The sequence below is a fragment of the Cygnus olor genome, chromosome 14, assembly GCF_009769625.2.
Source record: "Cygnus olor isolate bCygOlo1 chromosome 14, bCygOlo1.pri.v2, whole genome shotgun sequence".
Taxonomy (NCBI): Eukaryota; Metazoa; Chordata; class Aves; order Anseriformes; family Anatidae; genus Cygnus; species Cygnus olor.
In genome coordinates this window covers 8,112,599-8,124,113 of record NC_049182.1, presented here as the reverse complement: position 1 = coordinate 8,124,113, position 11,515 = coordinate 8,112,599, and the positions used below count along the sequence as shown (strand labels likewise).

The 11,515-nt window shown below is 48.2% G+C and overlaps 1 protein-coding gene across 1 annotated transcript in view; it reads left to right on the top strand.

Moving 5' to 3' along the window:
* Positions 1-2,879: 2,879 nt before the first annotated feature.
* Positions 2,880-11,515, top strand: part of ADAM19 (ADAM metallopeptidase domain 19) — a 32,307-nt gene continuing 23,671 nt past the window's right edge. Inside the window, exons 1-3 of the mRNA XM_040574024.1 lie at positions 2,880-3,102; positions 3,334-3,419; positions 5,762-5,832. Of these exons, the coding sequence (XP_040429958.1) occupies positions 3,042-3,102; positions 3,334-3,419; positions 5,762-5,832 (218 nt within the window). The 5' untranslated portion in view covers positions 2,880-3,041. The remainder of the gene's footprint in view (positions 3,103-3,333; positions 3,420-5,761; positions 5,833-11,515) is intronic.

The following is an 11,515-nucleotide window of genomic DNA, read 5'->3' as shown; positions in this document are numbered from 1 at the left end:
CAGGGCAGCTGCTCTAAGGCTCTTCCAAGTATTCCCGCTATCCTACAGGCATGGTGGAAAAGCAAAGCTAAACAGAAGATTCCGGGGCTGCCAAAGACGTCCTCAAGTGCTAAGGCCTGAAATAATGACGTTTGCTGTTAAATCACCAGTTCCCGTCACAGATCCACAGTCTTTCTCCTTTGATCATTTCAAGTGATCTGAAAGAGGAAAAATGTTCTGAAAAACAGAAGATTTCACATTTCCCCCAAGTCAGGCAAAGTCATAAAATTTCTTTCTTTGGTGCAAGTGTCTGAAATGTTGGGCAGGACAAAATGTCTTCTATCTTCTCTTTCTGAGACTTTGATTTTTGGTAACATTTCCTCCAGTGTCAGCAGAAGGCTTTCAACTGCAGTTCATTCAGCAGCTTTTCCCATTTCTGAATCGAGAGTTCCAGTGAAATATTACTAAGCTTTCAGTCTAATACATGACCAAGACATTCTCTGCATAAATCTGTTTCTTTAGCAGGCACTCTCCAATGTGGGTCTACCTCTCTCTTTCCTTCTAAGTGGTTAACTCCTAATTTACTCCTAAATTACTATGGATATAAGGGGAGAATCAGCATCTTTTGCTTTCCAGCCAACAATAATAGTGTTAAACTGTGGAGTAAGTGCAGAAACCCCACTGCAAAAGCATGCTCATCAGCTTTGACCTGGGGAAAATGAAACACCCGATTTCCAAAGGTACTGAACAACTGCACGCACGGCCCCTTGCTCTGGGTGCTGCATGGGGGCTGCAGCTATTAGCTATATCCTTGCCTTGATCACAGGGATGTCAGAGATAAGGAACAGACTTCCAAATTCCCAGCTGATACTTTTAATCAGGAAATCAGGTTTCTGGAGGAAATGAGCTTGAGCCTTTGTAATTCCCAGATAACCGAAAGCTTGATCTTGCTCTGTGAATCAGGCAAATGTCCCATTAAGTTCAGCAGGAGCTTTTTGAAGAAATGGTCTGGGGCAGGATCTGAGTCATCCCGTGCCAGAGGCAGGTAGCGTTACAGCTTCTGAGCACTGTTAATAGGGCTAGAATATCCCGAATCTTTCCATGCAACCATGTCTGAGCAATGCAAGTGATATATCATATAAATATAGATTAAACTATTTATAGCAACGGCACAGTCTGTGGTTATATTTTTATAGAGGGAGTTTCTGGTGATTATAAATTAAGATATCAATTCTCATATTACTAAAGCCCAGTGATAAAAATATCACTATATAACAAATGCAAACACTGCATGTATTTTATTTTCATGATACTTGAATGATGACAGAAATCACCAACAGCTAGTTACTGGTCCAAGTATTGTAACATTTTAAAATAATGCAAATAGTGCTCCTTTTATTTCATTCTATGCATTTTTTTTTTGATCTGATCTTTTTGAGAAATAAGTGGAGTAGTTCCTGTGAAGAGTTGTTGTACTGATAAGATTTGTGACAATTTTTCAGTGCAAGCAAAGATGTTCCTCTTCAAAGGTTCTTCTTTTTTTTTTTTTTCTTTTTTCTTCTTAGGGTAGAGAGAAAATTCATGGCTGAAAGCAGAATAGCTGTCTAAATTTGGGTTATGTATTTACTTATTCATAATATTACGTTCAACATACTCCACATATTTAGGAAAGAGCTGATCTGGTCCCTGGATTTTTGCTCTGAGAAAGGGCCTGATTTGTGTGAAGACAATGTGTGACCAGGCTGTGGGTCCGATAAAAGGTCATTTATGGCCCACGCACCCTGGTGAGTCCCTCTAGGACTCTCCAAGATGTCCTAGCTTTCTTCTGCCAGGGCGATACTGGGAGGATGCTGACCTTCACAAGATGGAGGAGGTTTCTCAGCTCAGCGTGTGAAGTGCTAGGGGAGAGAGGGGCCAAGTAGGATGGCCATAAACCAAAATGGGGTCTGCAGACAGAAACAGGCACATTTCCTGTGGGCACAGTTGCAGAAAAAAGCAGAGACCTTCAATAAAAGAGAGCTCAGTGGTTTCAAGAGCATATGAAAACCCCTGGACAAGAGACAAAAGCATTACTGCTATCTGGCCAGCCTTTATTCTAAATGGATTATTAATTTCCTATTGGCCTGATTTACCAATTCACTTGGAAATATAGCCAGGTGCAATTTCTCCCCATTTCTTATGCCGCTTTCCTGGTGGCTCACCTACACAGACGCTCCCCTCAGCAGAAGCGATGTCAACCTGCTCATACTCTGCCTCGGGGCAGGGCTGGGGGCTGCCAGCACCTTTCGCACCAGTGTCCCTGTCCCTGTGTCCCAGCCTGCGCTGATGTCACCTGGAAATGGGCTCCTGCCCCTGAAATGCTGAGATCCTAAAGAGATGGTGCATGGAGCGCACAGCCCATGGGGCAGCCCTGAAGGGTGCAGGAGAAGACAGGGACCCCCCTTTGGGAGCCTCACACTAGTCAGTGGCTATCCCTGAAGGGCAGCACAGGGCCCGGGAGCTGTGGGTGCTCCCAAGCCCTTCCTCACCCCCAGTCCCTCCATCTGCCTTAAGGGGAGGGAGGCAATGAAGTTGATTTTGCTTCTGGCCAGCATAAATCACAGCCTGCATCCCTTCAGCTGCCCAGTGGCAATGCATTGCCCTGGGTAGAAGGGATTTAGGATGCCTCTGGGGACACGGGTTCAGCCGCGAAGGGGCTGGCTGGGTTACCGCTAAATACAATAAATACGCCAACAGTGCCAGAGCACAGCTCCTCCAGGAGCTTAAAACCTATTTGCCTGCTTAACCCAGCGGGTCTCCTCTCTTTTGAGGACCGACAGCTTTCTGTGCTGGCACAGCGCCTGGCGGCGGCGGACCCCAGGGCTCCCCCCCCCGGTACCTGAGACGCATCCCCGAGCCGGGCTGGAGGAAGAGGAGGAGGAGGAGACACCCGGCAGCACCCCCACCCCCACTCCCAAGGCAGGGGGCTGTAGGGCCGGCTGTAGGGCCGGGGGTGGGAGGGGAAAGCTGCGCCGGCAGCTTTTATACGCGGGGCGGCGGCGGAGCCGCTCCTGCCCGGAGCCATGCGGGGCCGGGGGCTGCTCTGCGGCATCGCCCTCTCGCTGCTGCTGCGACCACCGCGCCGTGAGTGCGGGGGGGACCGGGGGGGGGGGGACAAGTGCATCTTGCTGCCTGAGCCCTGGGGAGGGTGGGGTGGGATGGGGAGGATGGCGTGGGGTGGGATGGGATGGGATGGGGAGGATGGCATGGCGTGGGATGGGATGGAAGGGGTCTCCTCCGGCTCCCCCCGGCCCAATTTCTCGTTTTTTGACTCGGGGGCCGGGCTGGTGAGCTACTCGCCTCGTTTTTCCCCAGGAGGAGAGGTGGCCGCCGGCTCGGAGCCGCAGCCCGTGGTGGTGGTGCCGCGCTGGGAAGCGCCGAGGAGCCCCGGCGGCGAGAAGGTGGGTGGCTGAGAGCCGGCTTGTGCCTGCTTTGCCGACACCCCCGGGGGTTTCGAGGGGGGGGGGGGACTAACGCCGAGGGCAGGGCGAGCCCCGCTTTGGTCCTGCCGGCTGAGCTGTGGAGGGGCTGCGGGGAGCAGAAGAGCAGTTGGGGGGTGCGTGGCTGCAAACACAAAGCCCCACACCCTGCTCAGGTGCAGGTCTGAGAATCACAGGATGGCTTGGGTAGGAAGGGACCTTAATGCCCGCCCAGTTCCAGCCCCCTGAAACGAGCAGAGACACCTCCCTCCAGCCCAGGTTGCCCCCATCCCCATCCTCATCCCACCTGGCCTCGAGCACCTCCAGGGATGGAGCATCCACAGCTCCTCTGGCAGCCTGTGCCTTGCGCACCGTTTGTGTCAGTGCAGAGCTTGCTCCTCTCCTCTTACACATGACAATTCAGCAGCATGTCAGTGGTCTGCAGCCGTTTTGGGAACTGCTGGGATGCTAGATTTGAAATCAACCGCAAACCACAGTTCCATTTCCCAGCATCTGTGTTGTTGCTCTCAAGAAGTTATCAGTTGCATAATGAAGTGGGAAAGGAAAATCCAAGTGATGTTTAAATGGTGAACCAGGAAAAGGGAAGCTACAGCATTATTCTAAAGAAAAATTATGGTGTCTCTCCATAAGCATTGTTATTCTGGGCTTTGTCCTCACCATATAATGGAGATTTCCAAAACTTTATATAAGAAAAAGCTACAATGACTTTCTCATGCTCTTAATTCTCTTAAAAATATTCTTGCAACATAGCCTTGGAAGTTTTGTTTCTGTCTGTTATTGATAGCAATATGAATACATCTGGACAGCATTTGCCCTTACATAAATTTGCTGTGTCTCAGGGGTCTCACTTGGTTTGTTTCAGGCAAATTCCTGTTGGCTCCCAAATGAGTGTTAGCAAAGCTTATGTACAGCTGGGATGTTTCAGTTACACGGCAATCAATGCACTCTGAAGTAGTGTATTTATTGAAGGAGAAGGGAAAGCATTAATAGTAATAACAATGTTTGCACAACCTTTGAGTAATTACAGTAATAGAGACCCTTAGACGCCCTAGCTACGGGCAAGGCAGCCTCTCTTGCTTACACATTAGCAAAACAACAGACCCACCCTGGGTCATACTGAGCACCTGTAAGTCAGTAAACCAAAGCTCAGCCCCTTGGAATTAGCCATTGTTGTATGGATTGAATGTATTTACTTCTTCTGCATCACCTGTGTGAGCCTGATACAATGCCCTGAAAAACAAAGGACAGATGAACAAAACCCCAAATATAAGCGGGAGCTGATTTAAGAGGAGCTTGTAATTGAATTTGGAATCCATGAAGTGACACCCAAGCATGCCTCTGGCTGACAAACCTTTTAACAGAGCATCCTATTAAATAAGTCATGCTTTCAGTTGGTCTCTTCTGCAAAATCCCCACTACCACTGAATAAGGAAATAATATCGTTGATCATATCTCACCAGTTTTCAGGACTTCTTGGGGTGTGGTTTCAGCTGAATAGAGAAGTCTTTTATCAGATGGGTTATTTCTCTTCTGAGGAGTTTATTCATCCATTTCCTTTATGTGAAATCACTCAGATCCAGAAACCTGCCTTCAGCCAGTGGTTCTGCTTTGAGAGGGAGGTAAAACCCTAGAGATCTCCAGAGGCCATCTAGTTGGGCCCCTCGAAAGTGTATTCTATCCTTGAATGATTTTTTTTCAATGGTAATTTTTGTCATACATTGGCTATTGTACTAAGAAATTGGGACCCTTTCCATTAACACTAATAGCAGCATTAACACAGCCAGCTGTCCTGTGTCCTCACTTGGAGCCGAGCTATATGCGGATTGCAAACCAGGGCTGTGGCTGGCGTGCCTGAACACACCAGAAAGCTGCTGTCATGGTTTCCAGTCCCTCTGCAGCCTGGGACTAATATGGGAGCAGCTGTGAAATACCTTCCCCGAAACAGCGAGGGCCTGAAGATGTCTAAGGGATCCTGTAGCCTTCATCTTACTGACATTTTCTGGGAGTAAAGGAATTTTGTGAAAATCTCTGAAAGAGGCATGATTCCTCTTGTGCTGAAATAGGCTTCTAAAAACGCCTTTTTCTGCTGTGACAACAAAGGAAGCTTTAGTTAACTAGCTCCTCTATTTGACGTGTAAACCTCTGGGGTGAATTGGGGTGTCCCATCACATGGTCCTGACTGTGGTGCACACACAGAGGGGCTCAGTGCACCCCTGGAGCTGCACCTCTGCACCTGCTGTGTGTGGATATGTTTGCAGTGATGATGATTTCTGAGTAACAGGCACTGTCTCTTTTGCACGCAGCATCCATTCCGAGCCGAAGTTAAGATAGAGGCAGAAGGCCAGGAGCTCGTCTTGGAGTTAGAGAAAAATGGGTAAGTGTGCTTGAGCATTGCATTCTGACCTGTGTGCTCACTAAAATAATGTATAAGGATTACAGTGAAGTCAACAGGAAAACCTCCACTGACTTAACAGGGTTTTGATAAAGACAGGATGAGGAAGTCCTTTTCGGGATTTCAAGGTTATTCCAGGTCTGAGACCCACTGATGTTAATCAGCCAGGCAGCCCTGACTGCAACAGAGCTTTGTCAGCAAAAAGCAGGTAGTGACCTGGCCTGCAGCCTGCAAAGCTGTTTTTGCATCATAATTCTTACTTTAACCAGAAAATGTTGCTGATACAAAGCTCGCTATTTACCAAACGGCTCCCTGCTTTAGAGTCAGTGTGACAGTAATGAGGATTTCATTTGCTGTGATCAGAAGAGATGCTGCTCCCTGGTTCCTAGGAGAAATGATCTGACAGTTTCTATTCCATTAGTGACCTTCATGCTAAAATAGACTGAAAAAATGCTTTTGCATTAACTGAAATGCAGCCTCTTCTCAGGCATGATCCAGCAATGCCGTGTGATAGCATAGGGCATGATGTGTATTGAATTCAGGTGAAACTGCAGGAGACAGAGGGAGGTAGAATGATTCTTGGCTTGAGGCTTGCTCCACAGGCTTTGCCCAGTGCGTGGATTAGCTTCCAGTGGTAAAAAAGCAGCTGGAAATTTAGCTGCAATAAGATTCTTTTGCCAAGCAGTACACTTGCACTGTTGGTGTTTTATTTTTAAATTGGTCTGAAGATTTATCTATGGAAACACTACCAAATGTATGTCGGCTAGAACCAGTAGAGGGAATAATAGCCTTGGAATAGTAACTCTGGCAGTATTTCAAACGTATTGTATGGACATGCCAATCACAGAGCTCAGGGCTCAGCTTCTCCCCTGAAAGGGCGAGATGTCAGAAGATCTTACTAGTTCTGATGGCAGTGCATAAATCTAAATAATATTCGGGGTGACTTGGAGGAAAACCAGATTTTTTTTGGCAATGTGCGCAGTAGAGACTGAAGCCTGATGGCTGATGAGAGGAGCATACATCCTACGAGGTGCTTTCTGTAATAGACTACAGAAACTGCTGGGGGGTTCGGAGCAGCAAAACCTGGACACATCTCTCAGTCAGTCGTGCACCTGTGTGGAGCTAAACAGAACCAGCCATAAATTCTGTGTTTTGGCATCTCTCAGCTGGGAAAATAGAGAAGGGATAGAAGAGACCAGGCAGCATGAGCTCTGCCAACTTGGTCCAGTCTAACGCAGGAAAAATAGCTGGTGCTGATGGCAGTTCCATCAGGGATGGTCTCTGAGCTGGACCTGGAGGTGATGTGCTGGAGCTGCTGGGGGTGGTCTTCCCAGTGAAAGGGCAGTCAGGTCTAAAATATTCAGCAATACCCATGCAGAAGCGAATTCACTCCTGGCAGAAGCAAGGAGCCTTGCAGAACCAGTCTGTGTGGAGTGTGGTGACCTAACTCCAGGTGCCTCGTGGGAGCGGAGCCGTGCTATTTCCAGCGCAGGCAAACACGTTGCTGGTGTTGGTAAACACCATGATAATAATAGAGGGCTTCTATTGTGCTTATTTCCTGAAATGTATTTTCATTCATTGAGATGTATACACACAGGCTGGTGTGCACACAGTTCCACTGCAGGGTAAATCCCCTTACAAGGACTGCTGAAATACGGCGAGTGGCTTGGAGTTTTTTTTTTTTTTTTTTTTTTTTTTTTTTTTTTTTGTGGAAAATGCAAGTGATTTATTGATAACAGCACTTCACATGGGAGACTTGCCAGGCCTCAAGTCCTCATGCAGGAGAGGTGATGGCACCATCCCAAAGTGCAAGTCTGTGAATGTGATTAGGAGAGGCTCTGGAGAGCCACCGCTTCTCAGACTTGCAGAGGTGCAAAAGTAGTTTAAAGACTCTCAGACTGAGAGAGAAATGATGAGGCAGCCAGAAGAGCATGAAGTGCATGGGAGCCCTGATAACAACAGCATCCACAGAACACTTGTACAAGAAGGGGAGGAAAACTGCTTCTCCTCGCTCCAGCGTGCGGAGCCCAGCCTGGGGTAGCTCCCAGTGTCCAGCAGCTCAACACAGCTGAGGCTTGGGGTGCTGAGTGGCGACAGATTGGGGCTTCTTCTCTGGGGGGTTTGTCAGGCACCCAGGCAATGTGAGAGAAGGTGTTGGTTCCCCATTTGGAAGTGTCCCTTTGGAGCCACCTGAAGGGCTAGCTGCTCTGCTTTGAGTTCCCTTGGCAGTGGGTGTAAAAACAGCAAGGAAGGTGCTTGGGGCTTTTTGGATTCAAATGAGCCCTAGAGGTCTGGGTCATTTCACTGATCCAGTATAGAGAAGCTCTGGGAATCTGGTGGGTTAGGCAACCTTGTTACATGTCCATCTGCTCACCAGCCCATAAAGAGAGATGAAGGTGATGAAGATATGGGCTTGCTTTGGAAAAGGGTGGGGGAAAAACAATCATCTGTATGGATTTGGTAGGGATAACCTAGCTTTGAATGAAACAAGCCGTTTTGAGTATATGGAAGAAATGTTCACATGAAGTCTGTAATTTCATATCCTATATGAAAAGGACATGGTGTTCACCAGAGGTGAAACATTATTGTATATATTTCTTCAGAACTGCGCACAATTCTGTATTTTGAAAGACTCAGTGCATCATCTGAGTTTGGGCTTCATATATCTAATACAATTATTACATTAGTTGTTAACATGATATTGCATTATTTCCTGTTCAGGCATTTAATACAAAGGCGGAACCACACCACGGTTCCAAGCAGAGGTCACAACATCATGTAACATTTCTGAGTAAGGACAAAAGTATATCCCCCAAATGACTTAGGCTTGTTTTAATGACCCAAAACCATGTCGTGCAGCTGCAGGATTGGAAAGCTCAAAGCTGCACAAACAACAAATATATGGAGAGATGCCTATAAAACAGTTCTAAATTTGGCTGGGGCTTAGGAACGGAAGAATCTGAGCTGAAAATCTTGGATCAGAAGAGACTATTTTAAAGGCATTCACATTTTTTAATAAAAAGCAGCTTTGAGCCAAGTGTGGAGGGGATGCTGGGATGGTCTGAATATGTGGCAGAGCTGCCTGGTGTGAGCTCTTTCTTTCTAGAGAAGGGGGAAGTTGATATTTGCACAGCAGAAACCTATCTGGAATTTTTCTCACCTGAATGCAGGAGAAATATCTACAAGACTTTCCTCCCTGTCCTCCTCCTCTTCGTATCTCCCGTGGGGAAGAGCAGACATGGGGAAGGATGACTTGCTATGAAGGGCAGTGGGTGTTCCCTGAGAAGTCACCTTCCCCAGGGGTGTCCCTGCCTGCGGTGGATCCCACGGGAGCTGTGGGACATGGCTGTGTGTTTTGGCTGGGTACTTGAGTTGTGTTCTTGCTGCTGCTCTCCCACACGACAGCGTGATCGCAGGGGATGCTGGTGGCAGGGGGTGAGGGCTGGTAGAGATGTGCAGCAGTTGCCTGAGGACAGCACAAAAAGTCCAAAGCCCATCTGACCTGAGCTTGGGAGCGATCCAGATGGTTATTTTGGGTCAGCTGGATCTGATAAGGAGCAGTATCACGTCCAAGCCCTTCTGGCCCCATCCAGGTAGCTGACAATCACTCCAGCCCTATTTGATGCTCTCAGCAGTCCAATAACAGATCTGTATGTCACTTGTGTGTCACAGTTTCCTGCTTTTTCTCATTTCCAGTGCCTCTTGTCCCAGCTGAATGAGGAAGAGGGGAGGTTGCTGCCCACCCCCAAGCAGGAAGGATATCTGAGATTATTCCACTGATGAGCTGCACACTATCAGTGTCTAATAGACTTCCTGCATGGGGGGTTAAGGGTTACATAAAGGAGGGAAATCAAGTTTATCCTGCTCTGCTGTCTCTCGGAGTCATCAGAAAAACAGGGGTGGGAGCTGGAAAGCCATAACTGCTTTTCAGCCTCCTGGTTCCCCTGGGACATTTGGTGATTTCTGCGTGGGGCAGGGAGGAAGAGAGGAGGAAATGGAACCCTTTAAATCTTTTGCTCCCTGACTCATTATCAGCTAATTTCCCATTTATTTTATTTCCTTTTTCCTCTCAAGGCAAGTTTTATGGTTCCCATTGGTGAGCTGGAGGGTTATGTGACAAATTTTGCTTGGGTCCTGTAACGTGATTTACATGGTGAGTGTCACAGATGTAGATTATAAGGGGATGGAGAATACCTAGGCTGTGATGTTTTCCAAGACCTTGAGAAATAGGTAGTTTAGTCCCACCTCAAGAGCTGGGAAACTGTTTCTTCCTTTCCAACTGCTGCAGTTTGCACAACAAACTCAGATACATCAGCAAAGGCTCTTGAGGGAGGGAGCTTAAGAGCTCTAAGCTTTGCCTGGATGAGACTCATCGGCACCAAGAGAAAAAAAACTTTGGATTTCAGTGATTTAATGAAGTGCTTGGTTTTGGCTGGAGACTTGCAGAGAGGTGAAATCCCTGATTTCCCACTAGGGGTGGATACAGAGAGCAGGGCCGCCTGCTTGCATTGTCAGGGGTGCCATTTTAGTGGTGTCTGGGATGGGGTCACCTCAGGTTCTCATCATAAATTCTGACTTTGGGGAATGTTTAAGGGTCTGGGAAGTGAGGAGTCAAATTCCCCTTCTTACCCTACTTGGATCCTGCTGAAAGGCAGCAGAGAGGGACCACAAATCGTAGATGGAAATCTGATGTCAAAACTTTCTTGGGAGAACCAGTTCCCTCCACCCCGAGATGCTGGCAGCCAGGCTGGACAGATTTATTGTAATTTGAGGAAAGGGACAGGGAAAGAAATGTCAGAGACTGCAGGCTTCACTTTTCTTGGTCCCAAGACTTAAAAATGAGGAGTAGATGTTTCTTACAAGAGGCTTGTGGACTTTTTTTTTTGGGGGGTGGTGGTGGGGTGGGACAAAAAAATATGTTCGTCTCCTAGATACGGGTATTTTAAAAGTTGCAGCTGTCCATGCAGACCAGCCCCTCTGTAAAACAAACCCAAACAAAGTTGCAGGTGGGACTGAATGATTAAAAAAAAAAAAAAAACACCCTTCTCGCTCCCATGGGTGAGTGCAGCAGTGTGCCGGTGGGGTGCTGCCAGTGCCTGTGGGTGATTTCTGGCTGGGGAAAACACATGCCTCCCATGGCTCCCCTTGTGATGGGGAGGGCTCTGAGCTCCTCCGAGGCTTCTGCTAGCAAATGATGTTTCACAGGCAGACACAACTGCTCCCCTTTGCCAGGACAGCACGGGTGAAGCTCTCCAGAGCAGCTGGGCAACGCGCACTCCCTCACACAATCACGGCTGTGGGAGAACAGCCCCAGCTTTCCTCCTGCTGTTTTGGGGAGCCCTGGGGTGTCCCCCCTGGGGGCAGCTGCCTGCTGAGAAACCTGGGTTCACACCCATGCCCTCTGCCACCGAATGCCGTCGACTGGCGTGCGAAGAGCGTGACCACGTCTCGATGTGGCAAGGCGGAGAGGCGCTGCCCCGGCCTGCCAGCTCCGTGCGGCAGCGTGGAGAGCGGGGCTTTGTTTCCAACAATGATATCATTGACAGCCTGTAGCAGGGCCAAGTCTGCTCCACGCCGGTCATCGGCAGAAACAGGCTCAAGCCATCTGTACGTTATGGCACTGAGCCACTCGTGCTTCATTTGGCTTCCTTGCTTGCATTGAAGC